General features: G+C 38.0%; 2 protein-coding genes across 2 annotated transcripts; one reads left to right on the top strand and one right to left on the bottom strand.

Annotated features, from left to right (window-relative positions):
• Nucleotides 1–739: 739 nt before the first annotated feature.
• LOC130723287 (dicarboxylate transporter 2.1, chloroplastic-like) lies at nt 740–4956 on the bottom strand. Its single transcript, XM_057574276.1, has 4 exons — nt 3918–4956; nt 2820–3133; nt 1783–2231; nt 740–1062 (listed from the first exon to the last, which is right to left on the bottom strand). The coding sequence occupies exons 1-4, from the start codon at nt 4728–4730 to the stop codon at nt 947–949; spliced, it is 1692 nt and encodes a 563-aa protein (XP_057430259.1). The 5' UTR covers nt 4731–4956; the 3' UTR covers nt 740–946.
• Nucleotides 4957–16324: 11368 nt separating this feature from the next.
• On the top strand, nt 16325–21317 carry LOC130722374 (bifunctional riboflavin biosynthesis protein RIBA 1, chloroplastic). Its single transcript, XM_057573081.1, has 7 exons — nt 16325–16570; nt 16904–17237; nt 17320–17541; nt 17892–18214; nt 18745–18874; nt 20060–20356; nt 20631–21317. Exons 1-7 carry the CDS (start codon nt 16527–16529, stop codon nt 20865–20867), a joined length of 1587 nt encoding a protein of 528 aa, XP_057429064.1. The 5' UTR covers nt 16325–16526; the 3' UTR covers nt 20868–21317.
• The last annotated feature ends 103 nt before the right edge of the window (nt 21318–21420 follow it).

The raw sequence follows: 21420 nt of genomic DNA, 5'->3' as shown, positions 1-21420 counted from the left end.
AACTTTTATTGTAATAAAATATATGAACTATGTCAATTTTTTAAAGAGTATAATTAACGTCACTTTTCTAGTTAATATATTAAATTAGCCTTCTCAGAGCAAATTGAAATGACAGATGTTTTGAAGGAAATTAAATAAGTGTTTTTGTCTGGAATCACAATCATCTAAAGTTGTAAAACAACTGGAGTCGATATAGGTTTTTAAATATTTTATTATCAATTAAATAAAAAATGAATTCATATTGTGATGTGACACCCTTTATCAAAATCCACAAATATTTTTCAATCTCTTCATATTATCTTATTTTATTTAGAAGAAAATAAACAAAAAAATAAAATAGTTCAAAAAGCAATCAATCAATTCTATCTAGTTTTCTACCACTACAAATAATTTTTTTTTTTCTAAAATCTGATACTACGAAACTAAGGAAGTAGTTTAGGCAACTTTTTTTTCTTCTTACAACTATCCTCCTTTGGAAGAAATATTGTTCTGGAAACATTCATACCATGGTAGAACTAACTCTCCCGACGGGGTTTATTCCATCCACGAGACTCAAACCGGAGACCTTACTTAAGAGAAATCAAGAATATACCACTTAAATCAACCACTCGTTGGTTAAAAACTTAAATGGTCACAAACATGTGAAAGAACAAAAGATCATGCAATTAAGTGTGTTAAAAAAACAACCGCACCACAATAAAATATAGAGCAGAAAAATGAAAAATCGAAATAATAAACCTTCACAAAAGATCATGCAATTTTGAAATCATTAAATGAGGTTTCCTTGAAAACCTTGATGACTGTGTTAATCACTGTATATAAACTAGAGCCAAAAATTATGAGCTGAGCTCAAATGTCCTCAAATGAAGGACCAGACCTTTTCTTTTGGCCAGGAAAAAGAAAGGCTACTGAAACAGCTGCTATCTACTTACATGGAAATGGAAAATCAATACAAGCCCAAAAATTTCCACCACAAAGAGCCAACACCTCCCCAGATGACAGCATTAATAAATGCCATGATGAACCCCAATCTGAATATATCAGGAAGGTCTACATAACCAGCTGTTGAAAAAGAAGAGTTAAAAACATATCAGCCACCATGCTTGAACATATCTTTAAATTCATAAGATAAAGAGGAAGGATCAAGATTAGCCTTGCCTTGACAAAAATAGCCTTTTGGTCACAAATTGCAACTAGGATAAGCAGAACAAGAGTAAAACAAATTGACCAAAGACATTTATTTGGGAGGGTTTTCTAAAATTATAGATTATTTCTTTCCACCCATTATACCACTGGACAAACAGTCTTACATTAAGCGTGTTCGAGTCCACGTTTGGGAGCCTTAAAATCAATTCTCATTGGCCAAAATCACTTTTAGGTGGTTATATTGAGAATTGATTTTAGTGCCAAGATCAAATCTGCGAGAAGCTAGAGTGAGTAGCTTCTGCAGTGGACACAATAAATTGTGGGGTTCAATAACAGGATTTCACAACATTACCCTATCCCAACATAAATCACTTCACTTTCAACTCATTTTTACCATAATCAATTGTCGAAAAAATCAATTCTCACAACAACAATCCAAACACACACTAAGAAGAGAGAAATGAAGCACCAGAACCAAATAAAATTGGGATTAGTTTAAGGGAAGGACAAATATCATGCATTGCAAACATAGTGAATTCAACAAAGTTCCTGAACAAGCACAACTTAGATGACTATATAGTTGGAAGGAAAAACAGAAAACACATAAATTAAGTGACATCATAGAGAAGGACAAACCTCCATAGTATACAGCAGCTTGACCACTACTGTAGTGTGTTATTGCGCCAAAAAGATTTGTATTGTAACCTAAAGCAAGTGCTGCCAGAACACCAGGAACACCAGCTGCCCTATGCATGGCAAGAAATGCGGCGTATAAAGCCCCCACATGTCCAGTCTGACTTGCAAAAAGGTAGTGGATGAAGAAATAAGCTGCCTGAAGAACAACTAGTGCAGCTGGCCAGCTCAAAGAGAAAGACTGAAGGGTTGTTGCCACGCAATCGGACATCCAGCTCACAATACCAAGGTTTGTCAACTGGCTTGCCATACCTACTAGAATGGCGAACCAAGCCAAGGTATCCCATGCCGATTTTTCATTCAAGCAGTCACTCCAGTCAAGGACTCCTAATACAATGAGTATTGACAAACCAATCATTGCAGCTACAGCACTTGCTATGCCGATTGTCTCTCTGCAAGACCAGAAACATACTGAGTATTGAATTTAATTTGAAGAAACTACATTGTAAGAACAACAACAAACTACATAAATTACAAGTGAACTCCTTCACTGTCATCTTGTGGATTGAGAAGAAAGTGTGTGTATGGTTTAGGCTATATTTAGATATACGTTGGCACAAGTGTAAACGGATGTTAGCATGCACTTCAAGATAAAAATTGAACAGAACTCATTGTGGATTGAGAAGAAAGTCCGTTCACATTGTACTCAACTGGTGTACAAACACACTTAACAACCTCATGTGTTTCGAGAGTCATTAAACGGAAATAAAAGAGAAACACACTTTTCAAGGTCATTGTTGTGGAAGGAACTCACCTCCTTCGTATTTTTCAAAGTCGAAAAACGTAACCCTAACATATTCTAAAACATTGACAAAAACTAGAAAGTATATTTAATGACACATTCTTCATTCAAAAATCTATTTTCAGCATCTCTATGGGATCATATGCTCCAGCCAGAAAGTCAAAAAACTAATAAATCAATCAAGAAACTATTCATCCATATGCATGGATGTAGATATAATAGAAGGCATATGACATACCCAAAGATCCACAAAGAGACCGCAAGAAGCATTGTCGCAACCATAATCCATTCATTTTGAGTGACAGGCCCCATACTTTCCAGTTTCTTTGCAGCCAGGGCAGGTGCCTCTGGTGTGTCTTTGAGTTCAGGGGGGTAGATTTTGTATAAAATCAATGGTGTAGCAAGAAGGCAAACGAATGCAGGCAAACTAGCTGCCTTAAACCAAGTAACCCAAGGGTTTGAAACTATCACCCCGAGCTCCTCTGCTAATTTCATACACAGCAGATTTTGGGCTGCAGCTGTTAGGAAAAGAGCGCTGGAGTTACCAGCAGACTGTCACAGATCAAAGAATGCACAAGTCACTTCATTTTCAACATCATAGCAAAATTTGCAAATAAGAGAATTTAGTAACATCAGAATTTATGATGATCATTGCTGATAACAAATAATTATAACTAGTATACATATATAATACCAATACCTTCATGTCTCATTAAACTAAACAAAACCAAGAGAATTAAAAGAGAAAACAACAAGGCGGATCTCTAGTATTTCACAAAAGTGAAGTTTGAAAATAACCTATAAATCTTATGAAATCTATCCCCAATGATTAACTGGTCCAACACGAAACTGCATAATGAATTAATGATTTTCCTCACATTAATATCTAGACAATCAGCAGACCAGAAGAACTCAATGCTCTAAAATTTTCTGTCAGAGAACTTCCCAGAATACAACCAATATACTCATTTAGTAGCATAGAACAAAGTTAACATAAGTTACTGCATTCAAATCACACTTTCTTACCTCTACAAGTTACCCCTTATTTATGTGCTTTATGTTCCTTTCAATTTTAATTTTTTATTCATGAGCAAGATAACTGACAAAGCCATGTTTATTATATAATCACATCATACAATTTCTTTCCTCTAACTAGTAATAATTGTAGGATTTAGTATCCATCATAAACCAATTCTGAATTTCAAACATCAACACTCAAACAATACATACACCTCACCTCATTTTCTCTGTATCTCCTTCAACCTATCACATCACATCATATATAATATATCACATATATTGGATCATGGTGAAAAGCAACAAGGGAAAAACAAACCTGAAATTGATTCTGAACGAGAAAAGCCCCCAGCCTCTTCGATGTAGGACTATTGGGTTCACTCCCAGCGGAGAGTGAAAGTGACTTGATAATCGGCAAGAAGACACCACCGGCTCTAGCAGTGGTGCTAGGCATTGCCGGAGCAATCAGCACCTCACTGAATGTCAAACCATAAGACAACCCCAGAGTGCTCTTCCCCATCCACTTCACAAAGTAAGTAGCAATCCTATCCCCCAACCCTGTCTTCACAAACCCACGAGCAAAGAAGAACGAGATCACGATCAACCAAATCACCTCGTTCGTGAAGGCGCTGAACGCCGCCGTGAACGTCAGAGTTTTCGTCACGACGGCGGTTGTCAAGCCCAGAAAAGCCCACGCCCCCACCGGCAACGGACTCAGGACCAAACCCGCGATTGTCGACATGAAAATCGAGAGCAATTGCCATGCCTGAGGAGTGACTTCCACTGGTTTGGGAACCAGAAACCGCAAAATGAGGCCTATGCCGACGGAGATTACAAAGGGAATGGGTTTTGCACCCTGAACAACAACAGGTGGCGGCGGTGGTGGTGGTGGTGATGGAGTAGACGAAGAAGAAGAAGCTTGAATTGATGATGATGAGAAATGGGGTTTTGAGAAATGGGGTTTGAAGGTGGAAGGTTTGTGTGATTTGAGAAATGGGGTTGAGAAATTGGGATTGAATGGAAGAAGGGAGAGATGGGATCTGGTGATTGAAGAGCGAGGACGATGACGGAGTGAGGAAGAGTGAGAGAAGGAGGGTGAAGTGGAGAGCGAGTGGAGTGCAAAGCTCTCCATTGGTGATGGTGATGGTGATGGTGATGGTGCTTCTTCTTCTTCTTCTTCTTCTTCTTCTTCTTGTTCTGGTTAGATAAAGAGAAGAAACCAAGTAACCTTTGGTTTTGTTGTGTGTTGTGATTGATGTCTTCTTCGTTATTTTCAATGATGTTTTTGTGTTGTGTTCATGTGAGGGGAGGGAAAGCATAGGATAGGAGAATTGTTGTTGGCCTCATTTTGTTTTGTTTTTTTATAACCAATCACTTTGTTCTGATATATGATGCTCTTTCTTTCTTTTGGTTTGTGGTCTTGCTTACTTTCTTTTGGGCCTCTTTCTATTCTATATGCCCTAATTGTGTGACTCTCATGTGTCATGTTACTCATGTCATTTTCTGCTAATTCGAGACTAATAGGTTGAACATCTTTCTTTTATGCTTTGTTATTATCACCTGCTTTGGTCAAGGGTGAAAATGGAATTTAACAATTATTGTGTTTGGTTGTGCACTATGAATCGGTACTTGGTACTTGGTGAACAATTCTTTCATGATCGCGATAAGCGATAAACATAGCACTCGGGACTATTTGGACTTCTCAATATTCACTTACACACATATCCGAAAGTTAGAGGATTACAGTTCTAGAATCGAGTAAACGGTCTCTGCTCCGATCTCATTGTTGTCGGTTACATAGATCATACTTCTACCTTCCTTGCCACGTACCCTGAAGTGAGATCCCATCAAACAATGAGGTTTTGCACCTAAGCAATCGAGAGCCATTCGTCCCAAGCAATTACATTCCACATGCAATCATGTATAAGTGCCTCCAATCGATTGTGTGCTACACCTGACCAAATCTCTACAAAGCTAATTGCATCCAATATAAAATGACTATCTTCACGCAGTCGTCCACATCAATTCAGGGAGTGATAAAAATACACTCTGCCACGCCTCGTCCCAAGTTAGTGGCTCTCTAATCAAGAAACAATAGCGGCGCTTGAAGCTCTTTCCACAGTGCGGAAACATGTCTCAATTTGTTCGATTAAGCGACGTGTCAGAAACGATAACTTCCCTCCATAGCCAGTGGCAGAACTTAGTGTGGACATGGGGGAGCCTCCCCCGAACTTTTTGAAAAAAATTTATATAGTTACCACCATAATTTATTTCTTATGTAATAGTATATATATAATAATTTGCCAAGTTATTTGAAAACTTTGCTTTGGCTAAGCGGTAAGTCCAATTTATTTTTCCATTGGGATGCAAAGTAGGGCTGAGCATCGGGCGGGTTCGGTCGGATTCGGGCCCATTTTGGCCCAACCGACCAAAACCGACTTGCTCATATACTGGCCCATTACCGACCGTAGACAACAACGGGTTTGTCGGGTTCGGTTTGGGCGGGTAGCCGGTTTATTCGGGCGGGTTGCAACGGATTGGGCCCAAAGGAAGTTTTTTGCCTTTTTTTTTCAAAAACGCGTTTTTCTACAAAAAAAAAACTTTTTTTAAGGATAAAAAGTATAGTGGGCTGCAACTTTTGACAGCCCGTGATCCAATTTATAGTTTAGGACTATTTTGACTTTATTATTTTTGAAATCTGAATCAGTTACTAAAAAACTAATGGTACATTTATCCAAAAATGCCGAATAAAATTACTTCATTTGACTGCACAACAATTTTGAACTTACAAAAATCACATAAAATAATAATCCCAATCAAATACAAATTAATAATCATTTTACAAGTTGAAACAAGCATAACATCATCATCCCATTAAGTTTCTGGCTTCAAGCTCCTTTCAAACTTGTTTGGCAAGATTTTCGATCTCCTCTTTCTTTTCTACACTGAAAATGAAAAAAAAAAAAACAGAATATTAGTGAGTTAAAATAATGTAAGATCAATTCAAGCTTGAACAACGAATAGACAAATACACAGCACAAAAAGAAACTTCCATCTAAGAACAAATTTACAAATAGATTCAGCTTATAGATCAAGTCAGTTTAGTTCAGATCAGTCAAGAACATACAGAGGTCAACAGATCTATTACTTCCACATATTTAAATATGGAACAACAATGTCAAAAAAATTCAATGAAAGATTACACCTTTACAAAGAATGGAAGAAATTTCAATGAAAGATTCAACCTTTAGTTGTTTACATAAAAAAATCATGGTCTTACACATTATCATGCACAATCAACTAATAAAAATCCAACCTTTACATGTTTGAAGGAAAAAAAATACGAACCTGTATGCTGAATGTGGTCATTGGCTTCATTGTTGAGTTAGCTCTGGAAAATGAACATTAATAGATCAGCAAAGAAAAATGTGCAAATGATATTTACATAACAATAAGCAACAAAGATGATAGACTAAAAGCAATCAAAAACAACACTTGAACACTTCAAACAACAGACACATAAAAATAAAATCTCTTTTTTTTACATAAATCAAAGAAGAATCAGATCTGCTATCATCTCCACTCTGATCAAATCAAAACCAAAACCAAATCAAAGAAAGTTAAAAGCTTTAGAGAAGCAAAGTCAGAAAGAGGTGCTCAGTGCTCACAATGAAAAGAAACAATCTTTAAAACAAGATAGCAAATATAGTAGTAAGAAAACCAAACTTTCTTGTTGTTGCTTAAAAATGAGGGATCTTTTGGGGGAAAAGGGAGAAAGGTATGAGCTTTCACATGCATAGTGAAAGAAAACTTTGCAGACTTCTAAAACTTCAAGAGAGGAACGAGAAAATATGGACCAAAAATGAGTGAAAGGGCGCTACAGCTTGGTGGAAGAGAAGGAACAAGAAGGAAAAATCAAGAAGGAGGAAGGAGAAATTGTAGGTTTTCTCTTTGTGTCTTTGAGTGAGATGCGCCGCACAAGAGAGAGGAACTGAGAAAGTGAGGAGTGTTAGGGTTTTCCTTTTTTTATAGAGTATATAAAGTGTGGATGGAGTGAGACGTGAACTACTCTGCCACTGCACATGCTTTTCTCCAATAATACGGGTCGGGTTGGGTTTCGACGGGTTTTAAAAAATCAACCCGAACCCGACCGTTTATACCCAACTGGAACCTTGACAGGTTGACCCGTTACAATGTATCCGACCCGACCCGCCCGTTCATGCTGTTTTGGGCTCGGTTAAGTCGGGTTTGGGTCGGGTCGAATAAACCTGCTCAGCCCTAATGCAAAGTTCGAATCCCGAATCCCAACTTAGTCAATTCTTTTTTCACTCCCTTTTAAACTCTTTTTTTTTGGTACATATACCGAATATACTCTTTTGGTGACCTCTAATATGCACCACTTTTAGAGTGGTGCAATTTTACACCACTTTTTTTTGGGTACATATACTGAATATACTCTTTTGGTGACCTCTAATATGCACCACTTTTAGAGTGGTGCAATTTTACACCACTTTTTTTAGTCAGCTTATGTTTTTTATATTATTTCTTTTACACTTCCTTTTAGCCAAGCTTTACTTTTTTTTTATAAGATTAACCAGCTTGTTTAAATATTTATTAAGTATTCATATACATCTTTATATTTATCTTTAATCTTGATAGTTGTTTTTTATGCAATTAATTATTAGTAGATCTACCACACAAGGTTAAAATGAAATTTCTATTTTTCTCTTCTTTTCATAGAGTGAGAGTTTCAAATATAATAATTTAGAACATAAAAATATATAAACCATAAAAAAAATATACAATTGAGACAAATTTTTTTCAGAAAACTATTCATCAAAAGTAAAAGAATAAATTATTTTTTCCGACTCGTAAGATTAGTGAAAAAATGTTATTTAAAGGTAAAAAATATACCAAGAATCTAAAAATTGAAAAAATGAGAAATAAATTTTCAAAATCATTAACATAACTCAATAAATTTTAATATTCAGATATATAAATTAGTATAATCTTTATTTTCTTCGGTATGTATATTGCTGATAAAACATTTTAAATTATGTATCAAAATTTTATTTCGGCCCCCTTGCAATTTTTCTCCAAATTCCGCCACTGTCCATAGCTGCACCTTGTACTCATCATGGCACTTCAAACCTCAATGCCCTAAAAACCAACCCTATAAAAGGTGTTATACGCGTAAGCAGATGCCAAGACAAACCATTTGTAGTTCTAGAATTATAGTACTTTAGATTATGTTCACAAAGTTAATATAATACACTTGCAATTATCATACACACATTTGAATAAACAACTTAATTACAACACATTAGTGGCAAAATATGTTTGTAGGTGCTAACATGGGTTGACACAACTGGTTATTGGATTTTGGCTTGATCTCTCACTCTCACCTCCCCATATATAGGAAGTTGGGTTTGGCACCCCACCTATTGGGTTTCCCACCCCATTTTATTCAATACAGGATTTAAAGTTCCGTATTCAATACGGAATTTAATATTCCGTATTTTTTTAATATGCAATGAATGGTTGAAAATGTGTCACATATGCTCAAATACAGTATGGTTTTTTAAGTTCCGTATTATTCATATTAAATACGGAACTTTAAATCCCGTATTAAATAAAGTGGGGTGGGAAACCCAATAGGTGGGGTGTCAAACCTAATTCCCCCATATATAGGGTTTAGATTCCAAGCAGACCACTAACGCCCTACCCAATAGTCTGAACGCATTTTGTCTCTGTTTTATAATTTTTGTAAAAAAAGCATATTTGTAGGTCGTTGTTTATTCAAAAGATAATTTTAACATTTATGGAAACAAATTTAAAAGAGCATATAGATATGTTATAACTTTCTAAGTGGGGGGGCCTCTTTAGCAACAATTCCTGAGAAAGATCAAGAGAACAAAAAAAAGCGAGTTAGGGTAGATGATAACATCAAGGTCCCTACAGCGACACAGTGGTCCCACCCCCTAGGGGAGACGGAGATGGCCCATGGTGATCTAAACTTTACCTCTCATGCTATAGATTTGGGGGATACGCTTGTGCAAGCTGACATGCAGCAGAATGCTTCAATGCTTCAGGCCCAAGTCCAAGGCGCCAGTGGCGAGTCCCTGGCAATGATAGAAACGTAGCTTATTGCTATGTGTGGCTTGGGGATAGCCTCTTCTTCCCTCGATTCAATCCATTTTAATGATTGGATTCGAAGATGTAACAGTTTTTTCTTGGAACGTTCGTGGTGCTCTGAACGAGGCTGGGAAGCTTTATATGAAAGACTTGGTACGTCGGAAAAAACCGGACGTGATTATTCTAGTAGAGACTCGCTGCCAATTCCAGAGGGTTCGTCAATTTTGGCACTCAATTGGTTATGACCCAAAATTTGTATCGGAAGCAGCTGGTTTTAGTGGGGGTATCTGGGTTCTTTTCAATATCGCCTCAGGCATTTCCTGTCGCCTAATTGACCTTCATTCCCAGGCAATCACCTTTGAAGTCTGGAAACATAACCTTTCCTGGATCTGCAGTGCTATATACGCATCTCCAATTATCACTCGCAGGGAACAACTTTGGCTCCACCTGGCCTCGATCTGTCCCATCATTCTCCATCCTTGGATGCTCATTGGGGACTGGAATGAAATCCTTCACCCAACTGAAGTTCGTGGTGGTGAGTTCTTTCCCACCCGTGCTCAACGTTTTGCTAACTGTTTAGCTGATTGCAGTTTGATGGACCTTGGCGCTGTTGGGGCCGGCTTTACCTGGTTCAGGAAGAGTAATAATAGGTTGGTCCTATCTAAGAGACTTGATCGAGTTATATGTGATCCGGAGTGGCAAATGGCTTTTCCCCAAGCTCATGTGGAAGTTTTAAGTCGCATTCATTCTGACCATGCTCCTCTACTCCTTCACTGTGGGGCGCGTCATCAGTTTCAGAGCCAGCGACCGTTCAGATTTATGGCTTCTTGGACCGATCATGAAGATTACAAGACACTAGTCGAGAATGCTTGGCAGAGGAATGGTAGTTTGATCCAAGACAATTTGGCTCGTGTGCAGACTCATTCTACGGCCTTTAATCGTGATATTTTTGGGAACATTTTCCGCCGGAAGAGGCGAGTAGAAGCGCGCCTAAAAGGAGTCCAACAAGAACTTAATTTCAGAGTTACATCAGATATGGTCAGGTTTGAATCGGAACTGCAGCGGGAATACCGACTTATCCTTAAGCAAGAAGAGCTTTTGTGGTTTCAAAAAGCCCGAGACAATAGGGTGAGATATGGAGATCGGAATACTCGGTATTTTCACACACAAACTATGATAAGAAGGAAAAAGAATCGGATCTGCCGGCTAAAACTTGGGGACGGTTCTTGGTGTGAGGATAATGACACCTTAAGTAGGGAAGCCCAATCTTACTTCTCTACTTTATTTGCTGCGTCTCCGCTCGTGGATGGCCCTAGACTCACACATGCTTCCATTCCGCAGCTGTCACAAGCAGCTTATCACTTCTTATTGGAACCTGTGAGTAAGGAAGAGGTTTGGAAAGCTTTAATGTCTATGAAGTCTTTCACAGCACCGGGACCAGATGGCTTTCAACCTTTTTTCTTTACAAAGTATTGGGCCGTGGTAGGTGATGATGTGTGGAAGACAGTGAGGGATGCCTTTGATACGGGGAAGATAGACCCAACTTTGTTGGAAACTTTGATTGTTCTCATTCCGAAGGTGGATGTGCCAACTACTATTAAGGAGTCTCGCCCCATAAGTCTTTGCAACGTGACATATAAGATTGTGACTAAGGTTCTAGTCAATAGAGTCAGACCCTTCCTTGATCGTCTTATTAGCCCAATGCAAAACAGTTTCCTTCCAGGTCGTGGAACTATGGATAATGCTTTCCTGGCACAGGAAATTATTCATCATATGAACACTTCCAGAACAAGGCAGGGTAGCTTGGCTTTCAAAATTGATCTGGAAAAAGCCTATGATAGCGTGGCTTGGGGGTTCCTTCGGGAGACTTTACTCCTTTTTGGTTTCCCTCCTCGCATCACAGATCTCATCATGTGTGGTGTTAGCTCCTCCTCGCTCTCGATCCTTTGGAATGGCTCGCGTCTTGAGAGTTTTAAACCAGGGAGGGGGCTTCGGCAAGGTGACCCTTTATCACTGTATTTATTTGTTCTTTGCATGGAACGTCTATCTATCCATATCCAATCCTTGGTAGACAGGGGTAGCTGGAAACCTCTCAGTGTTAGTGTAGGAGGCCCTTCAATTTCACACCTCCTCTTTGCGGATGATGTCCTCCTTTTTTGTCGAGCGTCGGGCTCTCAAGCAAGGTTGGTGGCAGATGCGCTGAAGCTATTCTGTGACAACTCAGGTTTGAAGATCAATATTCCCAAGTCCAAAGCCATCACGTCAAGGGGTGTGCGACCAGAAGTGCGAGATGAGGTTCGTGATATTACACCGATTCCGTTTGTTCATAACCTTGGTAAGTACTTGGGTTTCCCTCTTTCAGGAGACAGGAGAAATAGGCAAACCTTCCACTACTTGTTGGATAACATCCAACGCAATATGGCGTCTTGGAGGTCCAACATGCTTAACCTGGCAGGGAGAGTTTGCCTCGCAAAGTCAGTGTTAGCATCCATTCCCACATATACAATGCAGGTTTTTTGGTTGCCGAGATGGATCATCAACAAACTGAACCAATTCATTCGCAGCTTCATTTGGGCTCGAGGTGGTGAGCTTCGAGGCTGGCACTTAGTGAATTGGGCCACGGTCACACAGGAAAAGGATAAAGGAGGCCTTGGGATCAAAGATATGGATTGCTTTAATACGGCTCTTCTAGGTAAGGCAACTTGGCAAATGCTCCAGTGTCCTAATAAACTCTGGGTGCAAGTATTCCAGCACAAGTATCTTCAGAGTGCCTCCATGCTGAATGTTAAACCTGGTGCAAAGGATTCGCCCGTATGGAAAGGTATTCTTCAAGCCAGGGATAGGGTTGTGGAAGGCTTTAACTTCAGAATTGGTTATGGGAACTCATCGGTGTGGTACAATGATTGGTCTGGGGAGGGTAAGTTGGCGCAACTTATCCCGTTTGTCAATATTTCTGATATTAATTTACAGCTCCGTGACATCATCCGGGACAACTCGTGGAACTTGGATAGTATGTACACCATTCTCCCGGAGCAGCAGCGTAATCTCTTCACAACGGTTGTTCCTCACCTGAAACCGGACTGTTATGATAGCTGGGTTTGGATCAAAGGGGAAAGAGGGAAGTATACGGTTAGGGAAGTCTATGCTTGGCTGAATAAGAATGCGCATGCCACGATGGATGAGCTTCGTTCTAGCTGGATATGGAAGCTTAAAATCCCAGAAAAAGTGAGAGCCTTTGTCTGGTTGGTCTGGCAAAGGGCCACTCAGGTGAATGCGCACAGGTTCAGATGCCACTTAGCTCAGTCTCCTACCTGTACTAGGTGCCAGCACGAGTTGGAGGATGAGTTACATTGCCTCCGAGATTGCCAGTTCTCGCGAGCCATCTGGTTACGGATGGGTGCCTTCTCGTGGCCCACGTTTACTCATGTAGATCTCAAGGTTTGGATCAAGACGATGGCCCATAGCTCGAATGCAATCAGATTCCTGGCTGGGCTGTGGAATATCTGGAAATGGCGTAATAACGCGATGCTGGATCCCCACCCGTGGTTGGAGGATCAGGTTTGGCGTATGGTTTGTCATGACCACGATGATTTTCTCAGGTGCTGGGCTCACACAGATATGGCTACAGCTTTGGATTTTATGTTGCACTCCTGGAAACCCCTCGAAGACGGCTTCATCAAGTGCAACTCTGATGGCAGCTATAGAGAGGAGCTTCAAGTTATGGGAAGTGGAGGGGTTTTGCGTGACCATCGAGGTAAGTGGTTGGGCGGTTTTTATTCAAAGGTTCCTGATAATCCTTTGGCCAGTCCGTTCATGGATGAGGCATGTGCTGTCCGCGACGTTTTGCGCCTTGCTTGGGATCAAGGGCATCGAAAGATTCGCTGTGAGACTGATTGTGCGAACCTGGTATCCACTTTGGAAGATGGTGACAACCTCCATCTCCATTCTGCATACTCAGTCTTGTTCTCTATCAAGGAGCTCTTGACAAGAAACTGGCTGGTGACTCTGAATGTGGTCTCTAGGGAGTGCAACAGAGCTGCTGATTATTTGGCCAAGCTTGGTGCTGCTGCTACTACGACAGATTTTTGGGTTTTGAACCAACCAGATGTAGAGCTGGAAGTCCTTCTAATTAAGGACTCTGGCGTCGCTTGTTAGTTTTATCGTTCTTTGCGTTAATTTTCCGATGTATCAAAAAAAAATAACTTTCTAACCTAAATTTTTATAAATACTAGCACAAACGTTTATTCTGTAAAATTAGTTAAAATAAACTCTTTAATTTACTAATGTCGTCGTTGTTCATGATATATGTTGGAAACAAAATAAAAGATGTGTTTATTAAAAATGTGTACTCAGCATTGTTGGTTGGTTCACACTCGTCAGTCTTTCTTAACCATTTACTTAATTCTTTGACTGTTATTATTACTGGAAATCAAGCTAAAGAATATTGACATTAGTGGTTGTAAGACCCAACAGCTTTTGATATTTTTTAACATCATCCATCAGGTAATTTTTAACTTCACATCAATGTATCGTTTAAGACTACACTTCCTCTCTTCACAATCAAATTGAATCACCTCTATCTCTGATGTGCATATCAGGCTCAGCAGAGTTGCAGATGTTGAGCCGTGAAAAATCATCCCTAAAGCAAAGTTTTCAGTGGATTACAATGCAAAATATGCAATGGATCCTTAACAACTATTGTTCAGAAGATGGGTGGAATAGAGGGAAATGTCGAGTTGAACAAGAAATATCCAGCTCTTGTATTGTATCTCTTCTCTGTCTCAAAAGCATGTTCGTTTTTTTATATTCAACCAAGAGATACCATCGAAGTTAATTGCAATGATCACCATATTAATTAGATTGATTTCTAACATTATATGGGATCACAATCAGCCAATATTCAAGCAAAAGTGTGTGATTGAAAAAGGTAACGTACGTGAAAGATTAATTGATTGTTAGACTTAATTCCATGTTTCCAATATCAAATTAGACATTGATAACCATTAATCCATTTTATGATTTGAATAAAGTCATAAGTAGAAGAAACAAAATAATAATTGTGAAATTAATTAATCCATTAAGTAAAGAGATTAATTTCTATGCTTCTATGCACGGATAGTGTATAAAAATTACATAGTTATTCAATCACATCCTTCAATTTTTTGTTTTAAATATTATTAAATTCAAAATTAATTATGAGTTAATAAAATTGAGAGTGATAATTGAATGATTGTGTAAAACTTTTTACACCACCAATGCATAAAAATTAATCTTATAAAACAATTAAAAATAAGATTTCATTATACATTAATTTTATCGTTTTTTTATCGGCATTATTCATTTATTTGAATATTTTCCAATAGAATAGAAATGCTATCAAGCACCAAACTACCAATGTTTATTAGACGAAAATAAACGAAAGAAGATCATTCGTTACGATTTCGTTTTTTTATTCACTTAACCCGTGAGTTAAGTTAAAGTACATTGTTTTATTTTTTTGTTAATACCATGATTTCCTCGTGCATTTCTTTGTAAAATTTATTCGCCACACACATAGCATTACTCTTGATAAGCAGGCCCATTAGTGTAGTTTCGCCGCAATTTTTTATTGTGTCCAGATTCATTTTGTCCAAAAAAAAGATATAGATAAGTCCTGAAAGAATTGGTGGTGAATTGTATGAAAATGTTATCTTTTTATCCTTCAGGGAAGCATGTTAGAGCCAGAAATGACACTACAAGATAACGTTGCATTACTCAATCGAGTTTTGTTGCTGGTAGTTACAGCCTTATTTTTAAAAAAAGTAGTATCCTCACTAAACTAGTACATAATCTACCTGTATACTAGTGAAAAAATTAAGAACGAAGTTAGAGAAATAGTGATTTGGTTCTTATAGGAAGTAACAGAGGGTGAGAGCATAATTTAAAGGTTACTTGCTGGCCAAAATGAAAGGTGGTTTATGACCACATGCTGACATGCTGTGGAGGCAAAATTCATTGGCTGCTGTTGAATAGAGGAAAACTCATGGTCAAAGTGATACCTCCACAAATTGAATTGGAATAGAATATCACCGCCATACTCATATTCAATGGATAAAGACTGAATCAATACCAGCCTCAATTCAATTGTGTAGGTCTCGGTGTATATCCTAATTTTCTCTCTTTTTCAATCTATCCACTCACACAACACATGTAGTAGTAGTTGTCCAATTTTGTTTTTCTTTCACCTTTTCCTAATCGTAATTGCTTACACCATGTCCCCATCTTTGAACCAATCCAATCCGTCTCATCCTTACCTTTGACATCAAAATTTATTCTCCTTCCTTAATTTTCCATTCTATATTTGAAAAAAACAAAGCAAATAAACTCATAATGCATACATTTAATATTATCAATGCTGAATTAGGGAAAGGCATGTAGTATTAGTTTCACCTCATTTTCAGTGTCCAAATCAATAGGTCATTAGGAAAAAATCATTGTTATTTAATTAAACTAAATGATATTGACATATTTTAAAATCATTATCTTAGGAAAGTGGAGAACATGGCATATATTAATAATAATAACAATGATATGATATCATATATAAAAGGAAAAATCATCAAATTGGTGACAGACAGGAGAGGAGAGGAGACTTGAAGGAAGGTGAATCGGCAAGCAAGATTCGCCGTAGCTTCCTCCACCTCTTCTTCTTCTGTTGTTGGCTGGGTATAAAACGAACCGAATAGACGACACCGTTTCACTGCAAACCTTCCACCAAACCAAACCCCTCTCTCGTTGTTCAGCTGCTGCAACAATGGCGTCCTTCAATCTCTCTTACTCTTCCCTCTCATGCCCACGGTGAGTTCTCCTCTCCTTTCTTCTTCAAAATTAATCAGAATCGTGTTTGGATTTTCCATTTTTTTCCCTCTGAATTTGGATTCATGTAGCTCGATTGCTGAAATGGACTTAGATTAGGGATTGCATGTACTTGATCTATGCTTTGCTGATTATAATTAATTAATTAATTGCATAAAACTCACCGATTCATTCTGATCTACTAGCTTAGGAAAATAATGGAAAATTGTTTACTGCTTCATATTTGGACACTACTTTTTCCTAATCAATAAGATTAGAAACCAATTATTTCTTTACAGATGTTATATTATTAACTTAGCCTTTGATATAATGCAGGGCATGCAAACCCTTCAACTTATCCAGTGAGGTGCCTTTTGTAAGACTGAATTGTAAATTTCCCTTAAGTGACAATGTTGTTTATAGAACTAAAGCTACATTGGTCTCTGCTGGAGGTGGCCTAGTTTCTCATCCAGATACCAATAATGTTGTCATAGCTAAAAATCTGCCTGGTGATGAATCTGTTGGCTTTGAGGACCAACCTAATGGAACACTCGCGGAAGACACCGGGCTAACAGGCAATTTCTCTGATGATGAACATGATGACTTGGACAGCCCCACACCAGGTTTTGCTTCTATCCCTGAGGCCATTGAAGACATTCGCCAGGGAAAGGTTGTTACTCGCTATCTCTGTCTCTTAAATATTAGCACTGGATAGGTGTATGAAGTTTTTCTAACTGATATAAATGATGCAGATGGTACTGGTTGTAGATGATGAAGATAGAGAAAATGAAGGAGACTTGATCATGGCTGCACAGTTGGCTACACCCCAGGCTATGGCTTTTATTGTAAAGTATGGAACTGGCATAGTTTGTGTTAGCATGAAAGAGGAAGATCTCGATAGATTGGAACTTCCTTTGATGGTAGACAGTAAGGCCAATGCTGAGAAACTTTCTACAGCATTTACTGTGACAGTGGTATGTACTGCTACTCTTACATCTTTACTTGTGGAGTTAGAGCTATATCCTAAGGTCTTCTATTGTCATAAAACTGCACTTGTATAATGCATTTACTTTGTTGTTAGCTAAGGTCTATTGAGCTTTGAGCTCGTTTTAGGGGAACAGCTTTCACATTTATATGAATTGCAATACAAACACATACTGAGTATTTAAGGGACATTCATTATAATTTAGGAAATGGCTGCAAATTAAGAAAGACTTTCCAAATTTTATGATCTGTTATGTTGTTGTAGAAACCTATTTTCATGTGGTTTAGACATTTATGGATGAAATCTCATACATTTCAACAATTTATAATGCATTTGTAGGATGCTAAGCATGGTACCACCACAGGGGTGTCAGCTCAAGATAGGGCAACAACTGTCTTGGCTCTTGCATCTAGAGATTCAACCCCAGGTGATTTCAACCGCCCAGGCCATATTTTCCCACTAAAATACAGGGAAGGTGGTGTCTTGAAGAGAGCTGGACATACAGAAGCTTCAGTTGATCTTGCCATGCTTGCTGGTTTGGATCCAGTGGCAGTACTGTGTGAAGTTGTAGATGATGATGGTTCCATGGCTAGATTGCCAAAGCTTCGCCAGTTTGCTGAGCTTGAAAATTTGAAAATTGTGTCTATTGCTGACTTAATAAGGTATGTGTTTACATTTCATAGAAGATGCAATAAAATTCATTGAATGCATATTGATGCTTTCTTTGATGTTTGAATTTTGCTTCCAAGTGCAGATACCATAGTTTACACCCCTTATGTTGACTTGTATATATTGAACAAGTCTGATATCATAAGACATGATCCAAAATCCTGACTACATAATTTAACTAACTTGGATTGTCCACTTTGTCTTTCGAGGAAACTATCTGTCAAATTCAATTATTGCTCTCATGCTCTGGTTGAAATCTTTGTTTTTGTTAGTAAACTTCTCACACTTCACAAAATAGAATTTTATATATCACTAAGAAAATGGTGCTGCATTAGATTCATTGAGTCAACAAATTTTATACAAGTTAAAATTCGAAGTGGTTATTCTTTGCTCATGTTTCTTTGTTCTTCTTCTTGTATTTGTTATCTGAGTCTGCTTTTTCTAGGTTTTTTTACTACCTGGGACACTTCTTGTTACTTATTTGGTTATATAGCTGGGAGATTAACACTTATTGTTATGACAGGTATAGAAGAAAGAGAGATAAATTAGTTGATCGCTCTTCAGCTGCAAGAATACCGACAATGTGGGGACCATTTACAGCTTACTGTTATAAATCACTTATAGACGGAATGGAGCATATTGCAATGGTTAAGGTGAGCATTATTTGTGCTTATACTTCAAATTGTTCTACATATATATTGCAACACTAGTGAACATTCTTCACAGTTGAAATATGAATTGTATATGTTGAATGTAGAGTAAGCCACATCTCTACACCCTAGTTACCTATGATTTAGCTTAAATTTGATTGCTGCAAATGTGGTTAACAATCACTGGTAAATTCGGAGTAGTTTAAATATCTCCAGATTCCTCCTAAGTTAGACTTATGGTTGTTCATGTATGGATGAATTTTGATTTCAATGTGACACAGGAACAAACAAAATTGATGTCCTTAACAATAATAGTTCATGCCACACTCTTCTTAGCTTACCCAAAAAAAAAATGCCACACTCTTCTTAGAATTCAAATCTGATCTCTATTAGATTAGAATTTGAATGGTCCAAAAAAAGACCACTTTGATGGGAGTTGGATACACTTAGCATTTTCGTCTCCTTGTCACAAATTTGATGAAGCATATGAGATAAGGCATAAGGTATTAGGTGAGGAAGAAGATAAATATCCTACGTAAGTAATTATCAACTAATATATCCCACGGTTGAAAAGGATTGATAACGCTGGGCTTCAAGGCCTTGAAGATGGAAACAGTGAGTAATTTAGTTTTCTTTTTAAAAAAAGTAACTCCATTATCTGACTTAATCAATACACTGGTGTGTTTGTTTTTCAATGTTTTAGGTTTAATTTTTCAGCTTGTTTTGGGATGGAATTCCCTCATAATTTAGTTTTGATCAAGTTCAACAGTGTAGTATGATCCACACAGCCGACCTCACTTAGCGGGATAAGGCTTTTGTTGTTATTTTGGGCTTGAATTGTTTCCACATTGTGTCATTGTAAGTGTCAGTTTTTGAACATTGACATAGATGGTCGTTTGTCCTTGTAAAGTTGAATCTTGCTAAAATATAAGTTCGTTTTAATCATCCATTTTCTTTGAGGCTGTTAACATATTCTGACAGAGGATGACAGTGTTTTTTATACCCTTTTTCTTGGTTTCATCCACTCTTCAGTTCCAATTTGTGTCCCATTTCTTTAACAGGAAGGGGTTTGTTAATAGAAGTAAGTGGGTAAACCACCGGGTTGGCTGAAACTTGGGCCTTGGCATGCTCTTCCAATTGTCTTGAAGTTTCCCAATTTAGTGGTTTTGACTGTTTGTCATTGAACAGGGTGACATTGGAGATGGACAGGATGTTCTTGTGAGGGTACACTCGGAGTGTCTGACAGGAGACATATTTGGATCTGCCAGATGTGACTGTGGAGGTCAGCTTGCACTCGCAATGCAACAGATTGAGGCCGCTGGTAGGGGTGTACTGGTATATCTCCGTGGACATGAAGGGAGAGGTATTGGATTGGGCCACAAGCTTCGTGCCTATAACCTGCAAGATGATGGACGAGATACTGTAGAAGCTAATGAAGAGTTGGGATTGCCTGTTGACTCCAGGGAATACGGCATTGGTGCACAGGTAATGTACTATAAAAACTTAATGGCCCGTATTGTGTCTGGAAGTCCCATAATCACTTATAGGGAGAAGTTATGAAGTGTAGTTGTTGTAGTTACTGAGCTTTGGTTTGTGTTGCTCACCGTCTATCCAGACACACACTAGATAAGTGGATATTTGACACCTTATACTCATAGCGTTTGGACTAGTAATATAGAGTAGTACATGGTGATTTAATATGATTATGGAAGTTTAGTGTCACTAGAATGTTTTTTTGAATTTGAAATGCTACTTGCAGATATTGAGGGACTTGGGTGTTCGGTCTATGAAGCTGATGACAAACAATCCATCAAAGTATGGTGGGCTCAAAGGCTATGGCTTGACAGTTTCCGGCAGGATTCCGTTGTTAACTCTTATCACTTCAGAGAACAAGAGATATTTGGAGACGAAACGTGTGAAAATGGGCCACGTATATGGCAAAGAATTCAACGGCCTATTGACACCTGATGGCAGTGACAATGGCAAATGCCAGTAGAGTTGATGATTCTAATGCTGTTACCGGCTTATGAACCTGCTTTTGTTGTTCTATTAGATACACAGTTTTGTGCAGATGCAGCTAAAGTTAAAGTGCATCTCTACAGTGCAGATGAATCCAAATAGTGACAGAAACCGTGATTTTATTTGTTAATTGGTTGTTTAATTGATTTACCTGATTTTCTTCAGAAAGACACTATTAAATTATAGGCATCTCCAATCATCACTCTTCTGCAACTTGATGTCGTGCATTATAGATAAGGGTAGTGTTTACAAATTTCAGGTTTTATTGTCTTTATTGGTGACTTTTCTTGAGGTTCATCAGAATAGATACTCCTAATTTATCCATTCTTTCTGGTCTGATGATAACTCATGACAGTTGTCTCTATAATAGACATTCCTAATGTTCTGTAACTCTCCAATAAATAAAAATTGCTAGTGTTTCTTGTCACAGCTAATGATCAATATTTTTATCATTTATAGTTTTTATACGATTTCAAGGCTACAAAAGGATATTCTGCTTGGTTAAAAGTGTGAGGGAACGTGCTAAAAGA

This window comes from Lotus japonicus, chromosome 6, assembly GCF_012489685.1.
Source record: "Lotus japonicus ecotype B-129 chromosome 6, LjGifu_v1.2".
In the NCBI taxonomy this organism is placed as follows: Eukaryota; Viridiplantae; Streptophyta; class Magnoliopsida; order Fabales; family Fabaceae; genus Lotus; species Lotus japonicus.
Note: the sequence above shows the minus strand (reverse complement) of the source record. Positions and strands in the feature narration are given on the sequence as shown.

Excerpts from the sequence above, each read along its gene's own strand:
- LOC130723287 (XM_057574276.1), bottom strand. The coding sequence starts at position 4,730 with ATGGAGAGCTTTGCACTCCACTCGCTCTCCACTTCACCCTCCTTCTCT. Across the intron at positions 3,134-3,917 it reads TCGTTCAGAATCAATTTCAG|TCTGCTGGTAACTCCAGCGC; the intron begins GTTTGTTTTTCC and ends GATCTGTGACAG. Across the intron at positions 2,232-2,819 it reads GTCTCTTTGTGGATCTTTGG|AGAGACAATCGGCATAGCAA; the intron begins GTATGTCATATG and ends CTGGTCTTGCAG.
- LOC130722374 (XM_057573081.1), top strand. The coding sequence starts at position 16,527 with ATGGCGTCCTTCAATCTCTCTTACTCTTCCCTCTCATGCCCACG. Across the intron at positions 16,571-16,903 it reads TCTTCCCTCTCATGCCCACG|GGCATGCAAACCCTTCAACT; the intron begins GTGAGTTCTCCT and ends GATATAATGCAG. Across the intron at positions 17,238-17,319 it reads AAGACATTCGCCAGGGAAAG|ATGGTACTGGTTGTAGATGA; the intron begins GTTGTTACTCGC and ends TAAATGATGCAG.